The sequence below is a fragment of the Eptesicus fuscus genome, chromosome 16 (assembly GCF_027574615.1).
Source record: "Eptesicus fuscus isolate TK198812 chromosome 16, DD_ASM_mEF_20220401, whole genome shotgun sequence".
Classification (NCBI taxonomy): domain Eukaryota; kingdom Metazoa; phylum Chordata; class Mammalia; order Chiroptera; family Vespertilionidae; genus Eptesicus; species Eptesicus fuscus.
In genome coordinates this window covers 16,207,862-16,229,265 of record NC_072488.1, presented here as the reverse complement: position 1 = coordinate 16,229,265, position 21,404 = coordinate 16,207,862, and the positions used below count along the sequence as shown (strand labels likewise).

Sequence of the window (21,404 nt, the reverse complement as noted above, 5' to 3'; positions counted from 1 at the left end):
CTCTTCCACAAAATACCACGGCCTGGACGAGTCTATTTTGAAGAAGTGGTGTTAGAAGTTTAAGTTTAAAAAATGTGGCTCTCAAAAGAAATTTCAATCGTTGTACTGTTGATATTTGGCTCTGTTGACTAATGAGTTTGCCGACCACTGGCCTAGCTAAACCATAATCTTCCAATCTGTAAAATGAGGGTAGTAATTCCCACCTTCGAGAGTAGCTGTACAGAATAAGTGTGATGATCTGTAAAATGCCTACCACAATGTATGATACATAATATGCAGTCACTGTCAATACAGAGGTAATTACTACTCAGGAATACCTTAAACAGAATCTTAGGGAGAGTATCTCTCTTCCCTTCCTGATTCAAGTTTGGAACAAATGTTGCAAAGTGCATAGCATTCAGTCCGTACAACTTCAAAACAGCCTAAAATATCCTGGTTGCCCACACAATACAGAAGCGACGATGGACAATGTTATGCACCCTTTTGCTTTTAAATTACAGGGTTTTTTCAAATATGAGAATCTTTTTCATTGCATTTAGTATGTATCTGATAATACCAGCTTTAAAACTAGGCCACCAACTTACACCAGACACCAGAATAAACTCAAAATGGATAAAAGACTTAAATGTAAGTCGTGAAAACGTAAACATCCTAAAAGAAAACATAGGCAGCAAAATTTCAGACATTTCTCATAGCAATATGTTTGCTAATACATCTCCGAGGGCAAGGGAAACAAAGGAGAAAATAAACAAATGGGACTATATCAAAATAAAAAGCTTCTGCACAGCAACAGGAACCATCAACAAAATGAAAAGGGAGCCCACTAAAAGGGAGAATACATTTGCCAATGACACATCTGGTAAGGGGTTACTACCCAAAATATAGAATGAACTCACACAACAACAAAAGGAAAACAATCCAATTTTAAAAAATGGGCAAAGGACCTAAATATCCACTTCTCCAAAGTAGACACACAGATGGCCAAGAGACATGAAAAAAAATGCTCAAAGTCACTGATCATCTGAGAGGAGCAAATTAAAACGACAAGGAGGCATCACCTTACACCTGTCAGAATGGCTACCATCAACAAATCAACAAACGACAAGTGCTGGCGAGAATGTGGAGAAAAGGGAAGCCTAGTACACTGCTGGTGGGAACTGCCATTTGACCCAGTGATCTCACTTCTAGGAATATATCCTAAGAAACCAGAAACACCAATCAGAAAGAATGTATGCACCCTTATGTTTATAGAAGCGCAATTTACAATAGCTAAGATCTGGAAACAGCCCAGGTGCCCATCAGCAGATGAGCAGACAAAAGAAGCTGTGGTACATGGAATACTATGCCGCTGTAAAAAAGCTGGATCTCTTACCCTTTGAGACAGCATGGAGGGACCTAGAGGAATAAGTCAGTCAGAGAAAGACAAGTATCACATGATCTCACTCATATGTGGAATCTAAAGAACAAAATAAACTGATGAACAAAATAGATCCGGAGGCACAGAAACATGGAACAGACTGATGAATCTCAGCGGGAAGGAGGGGGTGGGTGAGTGGGTGGGAAGAGATCAACCAAAGAACTTCTATACATACTAGTACATGCATAACCCATGGACACAAACAACAGTGTGGTGAAGGTCTGGGGTAGGAAGTGGGGCAGGCTAGAAGGGGTCAATGGGGGAAAAAGGTGGACATCTGTAATACTTTCAACAATAAAGACAAACTTAAAAAATATAATAGAAAACAAACAAAACAAAAAACACACACAAAGGAAAAAACACCGAAACAAAAACACCCACCAACAAATCTCAGATCTTCCTCCTCAGATCTTCCTCGTGTGAATTGCCCCAGAGTGTAACATCCTCAAGGTGCCAAACAGACAATGCCAAATATTGCTTCGAGGAAGCCTCCTTTAACATTTCGTCAAAGCATGCTAGCCCTTTAAATCTCCTGAAGCTTATTTCGCTTAATGATCAAATTGGCCTTAGGACAGTCTGAGTTCAGAGCAACCAAAAACAGTATGTCTTAGTTATACGGTGTCTTTTATTTTTTATATTTAAAAAATATATTTTAAAAATTAATTTCCAAGAGGAAGGTAGAGGGAGAGAGAGAGAGAAACATCCATGATGAGAGAGAAGCATTGATCAGCCGCCTCCTGCACACACCCCACTGGGGGTAGAGCCCGCAAAACCAAGCGTGTGCCCTGACCAGGAATCCAACGGTGACCTCCTGGTTCATAGGTCAACGCTCAACGGCTAGCCATGCCGGCCAGGCTATACGACGTCTTTTAAATACAACTATTTTACAAAAAATTAAATCTCTTAAAGCACTTGCATAAAACTCACAGATCAAATGTTAAATGACTTCTTTCAGATTCAGGGGTCTTTAAGCAATAAGATGGCTAAAACTTATCAGATCATGTCATGAGACACGCCAATCACAGTGGCTGCCCATTTCATTTTATGGCAAATAATAAACTTTCTTACAGTTATGATAAAATAGTTTGAAGACAGTAAAACCTCAATATAACGAACTAATTCAGTGGGGGGCAGGTGTCCGTTAAAGCTGAAAGTCTGTCCTATAATGAAGTAGCTTTTCCCAATGCATATGTTAAAAAACTGACACATTAGTTGACCTCTTTTTACTGCACGTTTGTGTAATGAAAATTAAGTAAGCATGAAAAGTTCCATTTCACAGAAGTTTTCTATGTACATGACTATAATTTTAAATTTATACAGAAAAGTCTAGTAAGCGCGTGCACTCACCAGTCACCGCAGTCACCGCGAGTGAACAGAGGCCCAGGCCTGGGCGTGGCTGGCCGCACGTGGGGGCACCAGCTGGCATCTGTTAAAGCTGCCGCAGGAGGTCACGCCACGTGGCACAGAACCAGTGGCCGCTGGGGATGCGGTGCGATCACGTGCTAATCATTAGCTGAACATTGTTTACAAGCGGCGACTCTTGGCTTTCAATATATAGGCTATAGGTGTAGATATGGAATATTTATTTACGTCGGCAAAATTATTACAGTGTTTTTTTTCAACATAGGTCCTATTCCCTAAAGTTTGTTAAAAAAACAAACAAACACAAAAAAACCACACACAGTGAATTAACAACAACAACAACAACAACAACAAAATAACCTGTTAATTATAAGCAAATCTTCTTTAAAAGCATTTTAAAATGAACAGGGTGTTAATTTGCACATATGAATACACACCAGAAATTTTGTCTGTTAAATCCAAAGTCTGTTAAATCGAGGTCTGCAAAATCGAGGGTTTACTGTATAAATTTAAAAGTGTGTAGTGAACAGAAAGGCTTATAGGCCACTACCTGGTAAATGTCTCATGTGTATCTGAGGGACCCACATTATGTACCCACTGTCGTAGACCAGAGCGATCTCTCTGCATACTGTACACCAGCCAACCCCTTCTTACCTCTGCTACCTGTGAGTGTACAGAGCATCACCTTTGAAATCATCGTAGCTGTAGGAAAAAATGAGAGCAATGGGGAAATTCCTGGGAAGAGGACTGTATTAGGAGTTTTAAAAAAATTGATTCTTGTCTCTGTTCTGCTAACAAATAGTTCTGTGATTTTTTTCTGTTTCATAGGTAATTATTATTTAATATATATTTTATATAAATATACATATATATATATATTATTGATTTCAGAGAGGAAGAGGGAAAGAGAGATAGAAACATCAATGATGAGAGAGAATCATTGATTGGCTGCCTCCTGCACACCCCCTACTGGGGATCGAGCCCACAGCACCAGGCATGTGCTCTTGACTGGACTCAAACCCGGGACCCTTCAGTCCACAGGCCGACGCTCTATCCACTGAGCCAAACCAGCTAGGCCATAGGTAATTATTAAAAGTGTGACTATGCATTTTTCTGCAGTCATTCCTTGGGAATTTGCTACAAGGAAGCATTTGTCACCCTTGTTCACCTTTGCTCAATTTGTTCCTCTGTGACACAGACCCTAAGAGGGTCCATACCATTTAGCCCAACTTTTAACTACAAACCTTCAGAAAAGTTTAAAAAATAGTACAATGCATATCCATGTGCCTCGATTCAACAACTGTTACCATCTTGCCACATTTGCTTTATCTTTTTATGCAAAACTTTTTTTTTTGACTGAACAATTTGAAAGTAAACTTCAGATATTGATTCTTCATCCCTAACTACATCAACAGGCATCTTCTAAAAATAGACATTCTCCTGAAAACCCTAAAATCACTATCAACTGAAGTGAATGAGCATTCAATACATCATTTAATATAAGGTCCATATTCCCCGGTTGCTCCCTGAAAACATCTGCTTTATTTATTTTTTGGATCCAGAGTCCAATCAAGGTTTTCAACATTGCATTTGGTGGGTTGCGTTTCATTTGGTTCGTGTGTTTTATCTGATCCAAAACTGTTCCTCCCCCTCCTTTTTCAGGTTTTTATGACAATTTATTTTTGAAGGGCTTAGGCCAGCTGCTGTGGTCATGCTTCCCTTATGCTATTATATATAAAATGCAAGTCACTGAATGTGAATGCCAACGTGCTCGCCATTAACATTTTAAAGAGAAAATTAAGTAAATATTTTGGTTTGAGGTCCAAGTAGCCTCTAGACTTCAGCAGGCAGGATTTGGACGCAGCTGGAGAAAGCTATTTCCTGATGAGCCTTAAATTCCAAGTAGCTTCCTATCGTCACCACTTTGAATGAATGGTTGTAAAATAAATGACGTACTTTTTATTATTTTATTTTTTTTAAATACATTTTTATTGATTTCAGAGAGGAAGGGAGAGGGAGAGAGAGAAACATCAATGATGAGAGAATCATTAATTGGCTGCCTGTACGCCCCACACTGGGGATCAAGCCCACAACCTCAGCATGTGCCCTGACTGGGAATCAAACTGTGACCTCCTGGTTCATAGGTCCATGGTCAACCACTGAACCACACCGGCCGGGCATACTTTTTATTTTAAAAATTAGTTTTTGTTTCCTTCTTGTCTCCCTGTAGTTCTTTCGAGAGCTAGCCTCTTAATCAGGTTTATATTTTGTCCTATTTTTCTCTAAACTCATTTACATTTTACCCATTTGGTTTCTTTATCTTGCCTACTTATTTTCAAACAGAGCAAGAATAACTGATCTTAGAAAACGGACAAAAACTACACACAGTGCCAGGAATAAGAAAAACTTTGAATATTTTTCACTTATGCTTCTTTGCTTGGATAAGCCTTATTTGACACAAAAGTTAGTTGTTGTTTTTTTAATATATATTTTATTGATTTCAGAGAGGGAGAGGAAGAAAGAGATAGAAGCATCAATGATGAGAGAGAATCATTGATTGGCTGCCTCCTGCCCCCACCGTGCTTGGCAAGTGACCTGACTATGGAATCAAATCGTGACCTCCTGGCTCATAGGTTGAAGTTCAACCACTGAGCCATGCTGGTCTGGTGACACAAAATTTAGTTAAATGATGTATTTAGAGCCTCCAAAGTACACAGCCCTGTATCACATAGAGTCTGAGATCTTGAAGACAATTTTAGAGTAGAACCCTGCTTAGTTGAAAAATAGTATTCACTAATTTAAAAGGTCTTTACAGTGTATTTTTACAAATATTATTTGACTTGATCTTTATAACAACTCTATGAGGTAGTTGAGGAAGGTGGTGAAAACTCTCTTTTTTCAAATAATGAAATTGAGGCTCAAATAGGATCTCATGACTCTAAGGGAGAAAGATGGGATTTAAATCTGGTTGTGGATTGCATACCAAAGGTATATTGTAATCTCATTTGACTGAAATTACCTCCTCAGTCATTTAGAGCAGTGGTCGCCAACCTTTCAGACCTCACGGATCACTAGTGGCCCACAGACCACCCGTTGGCGAAAGCTGGTTTAGAGTCTTGTATATTTTGGCAAAATCAATGTGTTTATCTTAGGAATATTATGCTCTTACTATTAATAACAGTTCTCTTCTGTAGGAGTCCTGCATTATTAAATACCAAACCCCTCTGACTTTTGGAGAGACTCTGTTACCAGAGAAATCTGGGGACATTATTGCTCTAAAAAGCAACCACTCAACCTAAATTGTTCAAATACCATTAGGGCCGTCCTCTGGTTTAGGCAGATATAAAAATGCCTCAACCCAATTTGTATGTCCTTCAATGAAGACCCAGTTGCATCATATAGCATATCCTCTCCTGGTACCTAATAATATTCACTGTTAAGAGTTTTGTTTTTGCTTTCCACCTAAAAGGTGACCATGATCATCAAAACCACAAAAGGAAGGTCTGGAGGAATATCCTTCTGCTCCACCATGGGTTCGCCTATTTTGTTTATTTTGCTGATTATGAGAAATTGGTAGATTGGAATCATCACAATCACCATTGGTTGTGAGTAAATGATATAATCTTAATTATCAAGTTGCTCAGTATGGACTCAAATTTCTACAAATAGTATAGTGTATGTACATATTTATATACATATACACACATATAATTTATACACATGTACACACATACGTTTGTTTTATTTTATTTTGTTTGTGTTTGTTTTTTACTCAAAAGTAGCCCATACTGAGTGGCAAGAATATAATTGCTCTGAAAAAAAAAAGAATAGTCTAACATTTATTAACAAGTTCCTTCCTGAATTTTCTTAAATTAAAAAAAAAACAACAACACAAGAAAGGTTGCTTGTACTTAAACTGCCATTTTCTGTTTTTAATTTTGTTAGCATGTATTTCATTGCATTTAGGAATAAGAACAGATAGCATATATACATAAAACCAACACTTGGGGGTGGCTGTTTACCTTCTGAGGTGTTTCCATATGGTGAATTCTCATGTTACTTGGCTTAGTCACGGCTCCTTCAACTAATAACTTGGTTTAATTTTCAGTATCTCTGCAAATCCATCTCCGAATCGCACAATTATGCCAGTTCTAGCAAATTTGGAACTGTATTTTAAGCAACCACCTTGCCTTAATGCCCACAGGCTCTCAGCTTCTGAGAGTAGAGACCAAGCATTGCTTGTCTTTGTGCATCTAGCATAGGAAATGCCTAGAGCAGGTAGGTGCTCAACAAATGTTTGCTGAGCAGAACTGTCCTCAATGACCTAATGGGAAAAGAGAAAAAAAGGCAATTTTTTACTGACGTGACTGCCCCAAATAGAAATGAATTCTGCCTTACATGGACTATTTATACTCTTAAATTTCCAAATGTAGACCAGTGCACCTCTGTGGGTACAGTTCTAACTGATCACTTGGTAGCAGGTCATTGCCCTCATCCCCAGGCTCAATCCCATGTCTACTTTTGAACATCTTAAACCAAGTGCTCTCTCCTCTCATCATGTAACAAACAGGCCCACGTAGAGTTATTTTGGGTCAAAGATATATAAAAAGATATATAAAATATTGACACTAAAATTTTAAATGAAATCTTGTTCATCAAAGCTGGTTTGTGATTTGCTTCCTATGACGCTCTTTAATTATGGATGGCAATTTCTTAGGGCTCTTTTACAGCCCCAAATTCTCTCTTTTAACAAATGAAATACTTAGAACTATTTTGAGTTTTTAAAAATTGATGGTTGTTTTGTATTTCACTAAGTGGTGTGTGTTTCTTCTAAATTTTATCCCCAAAGATTTGAACTGATTTTTTGTGGTTCACATTTCTTAATAGCAGTTTTAATAGAAGTCTTAATAAAGATGACTAACCCTAGTCAGGTGGGAAAAGAAGAGTTAATTTTCAAATGACAAAATTCATTAATTTATGGCAATTGTAAATATTAGGAATTTTTTTATTAGGAGAGTTTTCATGGCTGTGTTGGAGCTTCCTAGTGATGCAGAATTGGTAAGACTTATGTGATTATATAAATGTGTGACTTATTACACATATTAATAGCAACCATGTGATAAAAAACAACAACAATGTAAACAGCTTCTCCTTGCATCAGATGGTCATTTAGAAGAATCACTGCCTTCCAGGATCTGAATAGCATCCTTGTCCCTCAAGAAAATGTTAAGTCCTGGTCCCATCCAAAAAGCACACAAAAAACCCTCAAGATCAACTTCTCATTAAACCCGCCCCCCCCCCAAAAAAAAAAGTTTATAAAAATACTGAAATAATATTCTCACAAAAAAAAAAAAAGCAAAGTCTGATAGAGAGTAAGTATCAAGTACATGCACAAAAGCTTCCATTTCACCCGTATATGAATGGCTCTAGAGAAAGATACATGAGAAAACCACCAACTACATAACACAGTCTTTGCGGCACCTAACCAGGGGCGGGGGCGGGGAGGAAATAAATAGTTCATAGGGCAAGTCCTCTGTCCCATAGTCCAATCAGGGAGATCCCCCGGTGTCACTAGGCAGTAAACGTCCACATATCTTTTCAGGTAACTTCCTGAGAGTTGGACTGTTCTTCCGAGTTTCTCATCTTGCTCCTTCCAAATGCCAACGTGATTGCGTTCGGTGTCTTCAGCCTGAAGTCAGCCATCCTGCAATACAAATCAGAACCTGTTGCATGGCTGCGTCTCATTGAACAAAATAAGAGTGCTCCTAAAGTGCTGTCTCTTTGAAGGGCCATCTCAAGTGATCAGAATCTGTACTCTCAAGATTTAGAGAGAATTAAAAGATCATGTTTCCACCCAGCACATAAAATCGTAAAGGCGTCCATACAGAGGCTCCCATCCAATAAATACCCTTGCCAATAAGGACACTTCTCCCTACAGGGTACTCTACAAAGCACTGGTCCCTGAAATATCCTTTGTGGAGGTTTCCCTGTTATTTTATCTATCTATCTATCTATCTATCTATCTATCTATCTATCTATCTATCTATCATCTATCTATCTATCATCATCATTCTCACCCAAGGATATTTTTTCCATTGATTTTTTTTTTTAAGAGAGAGAGTGGAAGGGGAGGAAGAAGGGGAGAGAGAAACATTGATATGAGAGAGACACATCAATTGGTTGTCGCATGTACACATCCCGATTGGGGCCGGGGATCGAGCCTGAAACCAAGGTATGTGGCCTTGACAGAATCAAACCCGTGACTCTTCAGTCTAGGGCTGATGCTCTAACCACTGAGAAAAACTGGCCAGGGCAAGGTTTCCCTTTTAGAAATTCATAATATATATTAGTATAAGGATACTGAGAAAATTTATAAGGGAAAAAGATCTATATCTATACTGATATTTATAGGTATACATAGATAAACATTTGTCTAGTCCACCATTTCCTAGCCTTTCTATGTTTAATTATTTTAAGTTAGCAGAAAATAAAAAACAAAGAAGCATTATAAAGAAAATATGCATATTCTTAGTGCCAAGAGAGTAATCTTGACCTTTTCTTGCTATCCAAGGGCCCAATGATCATTGGTGGAATGGTATCCACCACCACAGAAAATGTTCACACCCTTATATTTCAAAATGCATGCAAGTCCTGGAACTCCACGGAAGGAAAAACACAGATCATAAATCCAACTACTTCCTTTGTCTGTTTAACATTTTTACTTATCGGACTCATAAATATCATCTGAACCTAAATAATAAATGTGTAGATCATTCCTTCTAAAGCCATTCATTGGTCTTGCTCGATAGAAAAACTCTTAAATTTGAAAACTCCTACATATTTAACTCTTGGTGTAATTTTGTTACATTTTTTCCTGCTTGCCTTTTCCCTAAACAAGGGTAAATATCTTCTTATTTGTTGCTGATTTGGGTGAGGGTTAAGACTGTACACCAATACATTTTACATAAGAACATACTATCTTCTTCAATTAGCACAAATAAAATTAAATACTAGTGATCAGTGAACCATCTCTGTGGTTTATGAGATCAGAAAATTGAAAGGGTAAGGGAACACATGAACATAAAGGTCCAATATTTAAAGAATCAAATGAAGATCTTTGTTTCTATTTCCTTATAGAGAGTGAAGATCAGGAAATCTTACCCATGTATGATAAGTGGCTGTTCTACACCTAACCCAGAGCAAGGTTTAAGAAACTAGAATGGTGCTAGCCAACGGAAGTGATCTCATGGCTAGTTAAACAAACACAGGTACTCATCTGAATTCACAGATGGTCCATGGGCACCCTATTACTCTACCACAGAAGCTCTTTTTCTGAGATTTCACTAACAGCCACATTGCTCATGGCAATAGCCTCTGCAGGCTGACGTGGTACTTGGGGTGACTAGTACAATTTCAGGCACCATCCAAAAATTCTAACACTGACTCCTCGCTACTTTTTGGATTGCAGACCTTCTTAAGAAACTCTGCCCCGAAATGAGCATAGGTGCACGTATAATTTTACATAAAATATAATGCACTTTCATGAATTTCCTGAAGCCTTTTTTTAGACCCTAAGATCCCTTGCCCTACGATATCTTCCTCTATCACCAAATCATGAATTTTTTCCTACCCACCTTTATAGTCCAAGCTTGAACTATGTGAGACCATTAAAAGAAATACTGGATAGGACTGAAATATTTGCCAAGATGATTAGTAGGGGGAACATTAAAAATAAAGTTGGGCTCTGGCTGGTGCGGCTCAGTTGCTTTTAGCATCGTCCCATACACTGAGAGGTTGCTGGTTCCATACCTGGTCACAGCAAATGCCCGGGTTTGGGGCTCTATCCCCAGCAGGGGGTGTGTAGGAGGCAGCCAATCAATGTTTCTCTCCCTGTCTCTCTCTCTCTTTCCCTTTTCCTTCCTCTCTCTCTAAAATCAATAAAAATGTATTAAAAAATAAAAATAAATAAAGTTGGTATTGCAAATATACAAAGACAGAAAGTAAATTAGTTGGTTACCTAAGGCTGGGCTAGGTGGGAAGATGAGAAGTGAATAATGGGCACAGGGTGTTTTTTTTGAATGATATAAATGTTCTAAAATTAGAATGTAGTGATGGTTGTGCAACATTGTGAATATACTTAAAACCATTGAATTATACACTTTAAATAGGTAAATTTTATAGTATGTAAATTATATGTCAGTGAAGCTGTTTTTTAAAGTTGGTGTTATAAGAGCCCTGGCCAGTGTGGCTCAGTTGGTTGGGCATCATCCCATGCACTGAAAGGTTGCCTGTTCGATTCCTGGTCAGGACACATGCCTGGGTTTTAGGCTTGATCCCTGGTGGGGAGTGTGCAGGAGGCAGCTGACCAATCTCACATCAATGTTTCTCTCTCTTGCGTTCTCTCTCTCTAAAAACCAATAAAAGATATATTTTTTTAAATTTCTTTATTGATTAAGGTGTCACATATTTGTCCTCATCCCCCATTCCCATCCCACACCCCTCCCCATGGATGCCCCCACCCTCCTGTTGTCCTTAACCATTGGTTAGGCTCTTATGCATGCACACAAGTCCTTTGGTTGATCTCTCCCCCCTACCCCCACCCTCCCCTACCCTCCCTCTGAGGCCCGACAGTCCGATCGATGCCTCCTTGTTTCTGGGTCTGTTCTTGTTCATCAGTCTATGTTGTTCATCATTTCCCCTAGATGAGTGAGATCATGTGTTACTAGAAATATACTTATAAGAACCGAATGTGAGACGAGCAATAATAGTTATGCTGACAGGCAAATGAATCAGTCTGTAGTGAATTTCTTTCTGGACCAACAGTTCTTTTGAGACCCAATTTCAATGTCCACCAGTTCCTTATGTGTACATGTCAGCACTGACCCCTCAGCTCTGGATGGTGGACAAATGGTGGTAATGCAGGTCCGACTCCCTCTGGTTTGGTCTCGCCCGGACCCAGGGGCACGGCCTCACCCGGACCCAGGGGCGCGTGGCCTCACCCGAACCCAGGGGCACGCACCCTCACCCAGACCAGGGGGCGTGCGGCCTCACCCAGGCCCGGGACCCAGCCTCATCCGGACCCAGGGGCATGTGGCCTCTCCCAAACCCAGGGGCACGGCCTCACCCAGACCTGAGATCCAGCTTCACCCGGACCAGGGGGCGTGCGGCCTCACCCGGGCCGGGGACCAATAAAAGATATTGAAACAAAGTTGGTGTTATAAGAAAGGAAAAAAAAATGGCTCAGCAGGAACTTACAATAAACTTCATCTGACTGAAGCTATGTGTGGCCTCCTTATTGTCTTCAGTGACGAAGGAACTAGAGGAATTTTAATTAAAGGTCATTGGAGTTTGTCTCATCCTGGGAAACTATGGAGACTACGTGTTTAGGTCTCCTGAGGAGTGTGGAATGTGGAGGACCACCCAAAAGAATAAAGAGCACTGGCTTGATCCAATAGGATCTCTGCCTAACCCAATATTCGGTTTATGAGACGGATTCAATAGGCAGACAATGGCTGCCCTCCATGACATTGCTTTGAAGGTTAGGAATATGACACCAATTTCCCCAAATCCTTGTTCTTAATACACTATGAATTGTTGACTAATAAATTTATCTAAGTCCATCTTGAATCAATTTATATTTTCAGCTTGTTCTAACAAGTTCCATATGCTTCCCAATTTGCTTTGGATGATTTGAGTGTAATTTTTGTGTGGAGGCAGAGTCTAGCTTAGAGAACTGTGAGGTCCCCATGTCTCATTCTCACCACCCCCTTCTCCATGAGGCTGTCAAAGCCTCCTTTTATTTATTTTTAAAAAATATATTTATTGATTTCAGAGAGGAAGGGAGAGGGAGAGAGAGATCAATGATGAGAGAGAATCATTGATCGGCTGTCTCCTGCATGCCCCCCACTTTGGGGTCAAGCCCGCAGCCAAAGCATATATCCTTGACCAGAATCGAACCAGGGATCCTTCAGTCCGCAGGCTGACGCTCTATCCACTGAGCCAAATCAGCCAGGTCAAAGCCTCCTTTTAAAATAGGGGTAAGAGTTTCCAACTCTCCTTTAGCTACCAGTCTTTCACTTCCACTACCTCCTGATTCTAACTGGGAAAACTAAGCTGATTAGTATAGCACACTGGTAAAATGAATACACACACCAGTCACAGGTCCCTGGGACATCATCTCAGTACACAGACGTGGCCACCTTCACTAAGTTTTAGGACACAACCAGTTCAATTTTATATGTGACAAAACTGAGGTCCAAAGAGAAGAAACTATTTTGCCCAGGGTCACATAACCAGCCATTGGGAAAATCAAAAAGTGACATGTCTTGATTCCCAACCATTCCGCTTTCAAAACTACCAGACTGCCTCCTGAACTCACTGTAACACTCATCTGAGCCCTGCCAGCTTCTCTTCTGATTTATTTGTGGTTTGACCCAGCACTGACCTCACCATCCTGTCTGGTTTCACCCATGTCTGCTTCATCCTGGTCAGGTTCAAACTCGGTGCCCCGGTCAACAACATCCACGCCAGCCTGTACCCTGGGCTTCTCATTTTCCCACTTGGCAAAGCCTTTGTCCTTTGCTGCTTTGTCATGGAACTTGGATTTCATCTTGGGGAAGGTGTGGGACCCTGAGTCTCCCCAGCCAGCCTCTGACCATACAGGCTCAGTCTGGGTGGCCTGGCTGGTGGTGGCCCGCTGCAGCCTCACGGAGATCTTGCGAGAAGAGCCTGTAACCAGCGTGATGGCTCTGCTGTCCAGGTCTTGGTGTCCAGCGGCGACGTCAGGGAACTCGAACACCTCATCCTGCACTGGAAGGGGGAAAATTATTGTGATTATTTGGCATCTGATTGCTTCATAGCAAACCATCGAGGTTGGTACAAACAATAGGAGTCTGACAGGTCAGGTCCCAGAGCAACAGGCGAGAGGCAGAATGAAATTGGCTTCAGGTGAATTGAAGGTTAGACCTGAAAGCAGAGAGGAGTGAGGGGAATTCAAGGCTGTAGCCGCTGCTGCTCACCCTGAAGAATGCCTTGGTGTTTATAACGACTCTGACCAGGTTTAGATCCAGAACCCAACCGAGGTCCAGGTGTGGGAAGGAAAGCAGAGAGAAATCGGGGTAGTAAAGAAAGTAGAGGACATTACCTGGGGGCAATGAGGGGCTTCCAGGCAGCGACCCTTGACCACTGCCCAAGGAGGGGGCCCGGGCAAATCTCCTGCAGGCCAGAACCAGGAGGTCTTTGCACTGCTTGTGACAATTGGCTCCGCAGTCTGAAAAATCCCAAAGCATCACAGGTGGTTAGTGAGAACCAAGTGCCTCTGGTGCTGACTGGGCTTCCAGGGTTGCACTTGAGCTGTTCACCCTCCCTCCTCCATCCTGGATTCTGTGTTGATGCTCAGAGCCCGACTCAGGCCCACGGGGCAAGTCTAGGGGCTGGAAAAGGCCAGTGGGACTCTTGCCAGCCTGGAATTCCTATAGTTCTCTTATATTTGTGCAGCTTCTTTTTCTACACAGATCATTGAGGTCCTGGGAGCCAACAAGCAGGGACTAGGTTGGGTGAGGAGTTGCCTTTGCCCCAAACTAAATGCAAGTCACGTGAGTCTGAGGTTCTTTCCCAGGCCATGGATTCCCCACAGAGAGGAAGAATGGGGGCCAGAAGTAGAGTCTGTGAAATTTCCCATTAGAATGCTTTACTTAAGAAAATTAGAATATTAATTGCTACTTGGTGTAGAAATTTTTCATCTGATGCCATTCCTACATTTCCCTTAGATTCACTGAGCAGATAAGATAATTTTAAAGAGTATATTTCTCTCTTACCATCAGAGGACCTAATGATTTCCAATACCTATTTTCCCCCAAATGGTCTTATTTCAAATGGTCTTGTAATGAATGACATCACAGAAAGATCAAGTCGTAATGACATGTTCAGTCTATTTTAGTTTTTTCACTCTCTGTGCCTTTAAGAGAAAATGCCATATGTACAAAGATGATCCAAGAGTTTAACTGATATTCATCTTCATAAAATTGTGTGTGTGTGTGTGTGTGTGTGTGTGTGTGTGTCTGTCTATCTTTTAGGGTACAAGGGACAGAAGCAGGATAAAACTAATGGGCAGTAAGATAGTGGAGTTCCTTTGCTGCTTGAAAGTAAAAATCCAAGTTAGAAAAGTAAAAATCCAAATTAGACTAAGACACTGATACAAAGATCTAAAGGGAAAAATTTTGAGCACTAAAATGTGGCTTCCATTGAGATTCAGGAAAGCGTTCTGTTCATGCAAAATGAGGGCCAAGCACTGAAAGATGACTAGAGAAAAAAGGCATCACAAGGGACCAAGAGTAATTTGAAGGCATCCTGTGATCAAGATGTCTCTTTCTGTTGTTTTGTGGTAGGCAGTTAGACAGACATGAGCAGAGCAAGGACAATGGGCCAGGTACAGAAGCCACCAGGGTGGAAAGCCCTGGGTGCCTAGCAAAGGGCAATTATAGGATGGGACCTCGTGCCCAAGGTGACCTTTCCTCCCCTAGCACATTGGTGGTCATGTGATTTGGATCCCCTGACCTTTCCTCCCTAGAGATAACATCCTGGCCTCAGTTGTATTTCAGCTCAGTCCAGAAAAGCAGCAAAACCAGACCAGTGACCCCAAGGCTGACCTCAGGACCAGCTGCATTGAAAAATGAACGCTTTGCCCTGGTGATAACCAATCCATCAAAGGAGAACCCGATCCTGAAAGGACACACCTGGAAAGTTGCTGAATATTCTATGAGATCTACCCCTGGGACCGCCCCTAAAATCTCCACCCTTAAAACCCTTAAGATGGAGGACCCAGCCCACTCTACCTTCTGGGGACCCTGCGGAGCCTTTCCCTCCCTCCTCTTCTCCCTCCCCCTCCTCCCAGGACAGTCAGTCACCTTTATCTTCCTCACTTCTAAGCTCCCACGGCCCTTCCTTTGTCTCTATAATTTGTTTCCTAAGCCCATTTCTTCTATGAATTACTTCTCCTACCTCTGTGATTTTCCAAATCAATGTTCTCTTATAGTTGAGGTCTTGGCTCTGAATTCTTTCCTAGCCTGAACTCAAGTACCGAGGTTGCTGAACCCAGGTCCGGTCCAACCCCACCAGTCTAGCACCTGGTGCCGTTCAGTTTTATTGCATTTTTTATATTTTATTATATTTTTCAAGAGCCAACAGTTTTATTATATTTTTCAAGAGCATGATCAGATTCTTAAAAGAACCAGTACCAAGAGTCTGCATAAAAGATTCAGCAACTTCTTAAATCAAATATCAATCATGTAGAATACTCACAGATTACAAGCAGCAAACACAGCCCTAAATGCCTAGTAATCTGCATGTGTATTACAGTCATCACATATGTATTTATTCAGTTTCTATATTTTAATTAAATGGGGGAGCTATATGAATTAATTCATTGAAAGGGACAAAAGTACATTTCAAGGTTTCTCTTCTCATCAACATCTGTGATTTACTAGGGAAAGGAATAGCTGTGTGAGAGTGGAAAGCAATGCATATGTATTGGTTATGTGTGTGTTTTCCCCCTGAAGGATAAAGTTCTTATAATGCAGCATTTCAGCGAGGGCTGGCCCACTTCAGAATTCCCACCTTATTTGATGCTTGCTGATAATTATGAGCATGATATTTTAGATGTGGGGGCTAGATGTCTGCGGGCTGATAGAAGTGTGTGCTTCCTCTTCTAACAAGCTCTGAAAACCCAGTCTGGGCTCCCCAAACTCCAGGGAGTCCTTTCCTAGACACGTTAACTCCTCAGCTGCCAGTGGCCCCAAAGACCCAAGTTCTCCTTCATGCCAAGAGCTTTTGTGGTTTCATCACACAAATTTGATTCTTGTCCCAAATGTCACATGTAGAAAAGGTTAACACAGTAACATGCATTTACCTTTGCATTTGTATCCTTGCTTGATAATGCCCCAGAGCTGTAACAAAAGACAAAGGGATGTCAGGGAATCTGAAGAAAAATCTGGAAAGAAAACAAGGCCCCCAAAGAAGGAAGTCCTGGGAAGCGTGATGACTAGTGGAGCACAAACAGGATGTAGCTGCCCCTGACACCCTTCCTGTCAGATAGAAGAACCCTCCCCCAGCCCGCTCCAGCTGGGGTGATAACAGGAATTCGGCTTCCCTTTTCTGTCTGGGAGCCAAATGGGAGCTGGGATGGGAAACTGACGTTGGTGCATTTATTGGACTTTAGCACCTGCGCTCTCAGCAAAATTCAGGGGGGAGACCTTTTCTGTCTTCGGCTTTCATTTTCTTCATGCCGCTCTAGGCGCCCATTGGAGGGAATTAACATGTTAAGCGCCCAGCTTGTTTTGTCTTCCGAACAGAAAGTCTAGTGTCAGTCACCGGTGACTGACTGGGTGCTTAGCGTGTTAAGTGACCTCAGCAGTGCACATCCCAATAAAGCATTTATATTTTGCCAGGTTATCTTCTGAGTAACATTAGTACTTTGAGAGAACGCAGAAGAGGAAAGGATCTAGTATTTATTCGTGCATTCATTCCCCGCCTTTGCTCAGTGTTTGGCCTGAGCCAGAGCTGAGGGTGGGGGTGAGGGATGAAGGATGCAGAAAAGGCTCAGATTCTGCCAACCACGTAGGAAGTGAGATGTAGGAAGCGACGGAGCATTTTGTCCAGGCAGTTCCGGGGCATCATCCTGGTGGTGTCACACTGGAAACTGTGAAGAAGGGGCTTCCCCATGTTCTTTCCTGTGCCTGTCACAGCACTTGCATGTGGGTACCAGGGACACCAGGAACATACAGTGCGGATGGATGAAATGGGCTGAGCTTACGTGAAGAAGCTCACTCCGAACCTTTTCATGGCTAGGTTAGGTGACTGATACCTACTCAATAGAATAATTTTGAAAGCAGCCGGGCTGGTGGCCTACTGGGGCTGATGGAGATGTCATTCACAACGCACTGCAGGGGAACAGTGCCCTGAGTGTAGGCACTATGGCCCTCTGCCAATGTGAAGTGATGCAGGGCATTATAAAGGCTGCTCCTTACCCTCCTCCTGACAAGAAAATCCCTCCAGTGGAGAGTGATTCCTTTGAGCCTTAAAAGTTATTTGGTTCTTCAGATTACATTATTAAGATGCAAATGACTCCTGGGGCAGGGCAACTTGTTACCTTGGGGACAAGAAGGATTATTAAGTCAACTGACTGGGCCCAGCTGGTGTGGCTCAGTGGTTGAACATGACCTATGAACCAGGAGGTCACAGCTCGATGTTCGATTCCCGGTCAGGGCACATGCTGGGGTTGCGGGCTCAATCCCCAGTGGGGAGGTGTGCAGGAGGCAGCTGATCAGAGATTCTCTCATCATTGATGTTTCTACCTCTCTCTCGCTCTCCCTTCCTCTCTGAAATCAATTAAAATATACATATACATATACATATACATATACATATACATATACATATACATATGACAACTGACTGGAAGCAAGGCCTCAGGTGCCTAGAGTAACTGGACTAGGGTGGGAGGAGACAATACAGCAAAAGCAAGTGGGTGGTCAGGGCAGAGACATCATGTCAGAGCCTTAAGGACCATCAAGATAATCTCATTTATTCCTTTTTTATAATAGATAAGTGTGACGATCCAGGAAATTAAATAAGTTGCAAGGTCCCATGTCTGGAAAACTTTGTAGTGATAAGAAATTGTTACCTCATTGAGTCCTTGGTAACAGCAATAACAATAATAATAATAATAATAGCTAAGGTGTATTGGAGAATAACAATAATAATAATAGCTAAGGTGTATTGGAGTCTTGCTATGGGAGAAGCACGGTTTTAAGCTCTTTATGTGCATTAACTCATTTGATGCTCACACTCTCCCTGTGGTGTAGGAAATAATAATTTCCTCATTTTTACAGATGAGACTGAGCTGCAGAGCGGAGCATTCAGGTGGGAAGGCCTCATAGCTAGTAAGCAGGGAAAGAACAATGTGTCACTTGGAAGAAAGACAGGAAGCCACTGCTCCTGGGTGCCCTGTGTGGGGAGCAAAAGCCACTGATTTAGGACAAGAAAGGATACGTGTTAGGAAGCATCCTCCTATCCGGATATGACACATGATTAGCATAGCCGCAGGAACTGCTGAAAGAGAGACAGTCAAGCCCGAGTCCTCTCAGGAGGGGAAGTCAGGGTATTGCTTGTTGCCTCCTTACTTAGCAACTAGGAGACAACACTGGGCAGGAAGAGGCGCTGGGTAGTGAGCCAGCCAAGGACCAGGAAAGGGTGGCCTCATGCAGATGAGTGTGTAGGAGTACTTCCCATGGTCCTTTGATTGGAGACCTCAGGCTGCTGTAACATTTGGGGGATTGATTGTGATGTAAGGGGCACTGGACCGGGAGTCAGGGGACCTGGAGATGAGTCACAGACCTGCTGCTAAGGTTCCATGTGACCTTAGGGAAGTCACTTAACTTCTCCAGACCCTGTAATAAGGGAATTAGCAAAACTCTTTCAGTTCTGGAATTCTAATTTTAAAATAAGTGTATTTTAAGCATTGTCTGTTTATATTTTTTACCCTTAAAATAGAATTCATTTCAAAAGCAGGTGGTCTAGTCACTGATAAATGGTTCTTTACATTCCCCTACAAAGCCTTTCAATTATATATCTAGAGAGTTTTATTTATTTTAAATATGTTTATATTGATTTGAGAGAGAGAGGAAGGGAGAGGGAGAAGCATCGATATGAAAGAGAACACATCAACTGGCTGCCTCCTGTACACTTCCTACTGGGAATCGAGCCCCAAACTCTGGCCTGTACCCTGACTGGGAATCAAACCAGCGACCTTTTGGAACATAGGCCAACGCTCATCCAACTGAGTCACACCAGCCAGGGCGAGAGTTATAGTTATAAATCCCTTTGGAACCAATGGGCTTTTAAAAATGTTTGTGAGTAAAGATCAAGTCAAATTGTAGCAACGATTAAATATATTTGAAAAAATAAAATAGGGATATTAAAATTTTAATGAGTTCATTTCATTAAGTTCCAAAAGTACCAAGGAACACTAAAATATATAAAATATATATTTACTCTGAGCTATGTGACAGGTAAGTATTAACCCCCTTTACAGATAGGAAAACAAAGAGATGGTCAGTAACTTGGTCAAGAACAAAGAGTTAATTAAGGGACAGAGGTGAGATTCAAAGCCAGGATTCCTGACTCCAAGTCCAGAGCTTTCTAACTCATCACAGCCGCATCAAGAACCTAGCGCCAGCAAATCTGCTCTGATGAGTTGGGGAGAGGAGTGTGGATGCACCCCGGAAACACTGCCGTGTTGTTTCTACAGAACTGGTGACAGTCCTTTTCATGGAGAGACATCTGGAAGGACTGGAGAGCAGAGATAAGCTCCTGAGATTTGATAAGGGTCTCCAACTCTCACAACACACGAAAAGACAGACATCTCAACCTGACTTTCGGCTGAGCTGTGCCATGGCCTAACAGGTTTGCTGAGCCCCACTCTGCAACTGAGTGCTACACATGGCCTCATCCCACGTCAGCACCTTTCAGGTCTAGATCCGTGCAAAAATTCCCACCAGAAGAGAGAAACACAAAAAAGGAGACAGATTTCTTTTATGATCAAGTGGTCAGGTAATGCAATTCCAGTGGTGAAGCTCGTAGAAGCTCTCTTTCCCTGGGGGTCGGCCAAGAGAGCTTGTTAGGATGGCCTTGCCCTTGACCACATCAGCTGCTGTGACCAGTTGGGGCCATCTTTGAGGTAACACTGCCTCTTATTTATCCATTGTCAGAGTGGTATGTGTTTAAACACAAAATCCTATCTTTGGGGCCTCTCAAAGCTAGTTCTTCAAGAATGAGATGGGATGGGGAAAATGTAATTTAGTAGTAGCATATATTATCAGCTGTGAATTCAATATGGGTCAACAGTGGGACTTGACGGCTGAATGAAGCTAACATAACTGAGCCAGGAGCAATAATCATATTCTCTTGGCTGCTGGGCCACTCTTACGTTGAGTGCCACATTTTCCATCTTATTATAACTTGGGTATCAACTAGAAGATGAAGTCTTTGTTTAATACCAGGACCAAAGCTGACCTTAGTTGCCAAAAACTTATCAAATGTGGGGAAATGAAGTGTGTAATCTTCATTTGTTGCAGTGGTGTAGCTAGAGCACAGGATTCAGGTCAGAACACCTGCATTTGAGTCCCGGCTCTGGTCACCATTGGCTGTGCAATCCTGGGAAACTTGGGTTATCCTCTCTGGACCTCCTACCCTCACAGGCAAATAGGGAGAGTCAAATGCTCATGTCACAGCTAGTAATGAGGATTAATTACACTAATGTCTACGGAAGTATTTCAAGTGCTGGGTAAATGTTATATCCATCCTCTCTTCAAAAAGGTCTTTTTCCTTTTTGAGTTATAAATTACTGAGCCATGCCATGATGGATTTCTAGTGACTGACACCATATGAAATAAGAACTGGGAGGAACTGGCTAAGATGAATATTCTCCTTAATTGCATCACTTATGAGGATTAGTGATGAATGCCAGGGCTCATTGGGTGGAACGTTTGCCTGGCAGGGATTCAGTAGGAGAAATTGCTCACTCGAGTTAACAGGCTCACCAGTCTTCCCTATTTTTGCTAGTCCTGTA

General features: G+C 41.8%; 1 protein-coding gene across 1 annotated transcript in view; it reads right to left on the bottom strand.

The window, feature by feature from the left end:
* Nucleotides 1-8,089: 8,089 nt before the first annotated feature.
* RASGRP3 (RAS guanyl releasing protein 3) overlaps nt 8,090-21,404 on the bottom strand; it is a 74,875-nt gene continuing 61,560 nt past the window's right edge. The window contains exons 16-19 of the mRNA XM_054728184.1: nt 16,686-16,722; nt 13,923-14,048; nt 13,224-13,588; nt 8,090-8,483 (exon numbers count right to left, since the gene is read on the bottom strand). Coding sequence (XP_054584159.1) covers nt 8,475-8,483; nt 13,224-13,588; nt 13,923-14,048; nt 16,686-16,722 — 537 coding nt within the window. The 3' untranslated portion in view covers nt 8,090-8,474. The remainder of the gene's footprint in view (nt 8,484-13,223; nt 13,589-13,922; nt 14,049-16,685; nt 16,723-21,404) is intronic.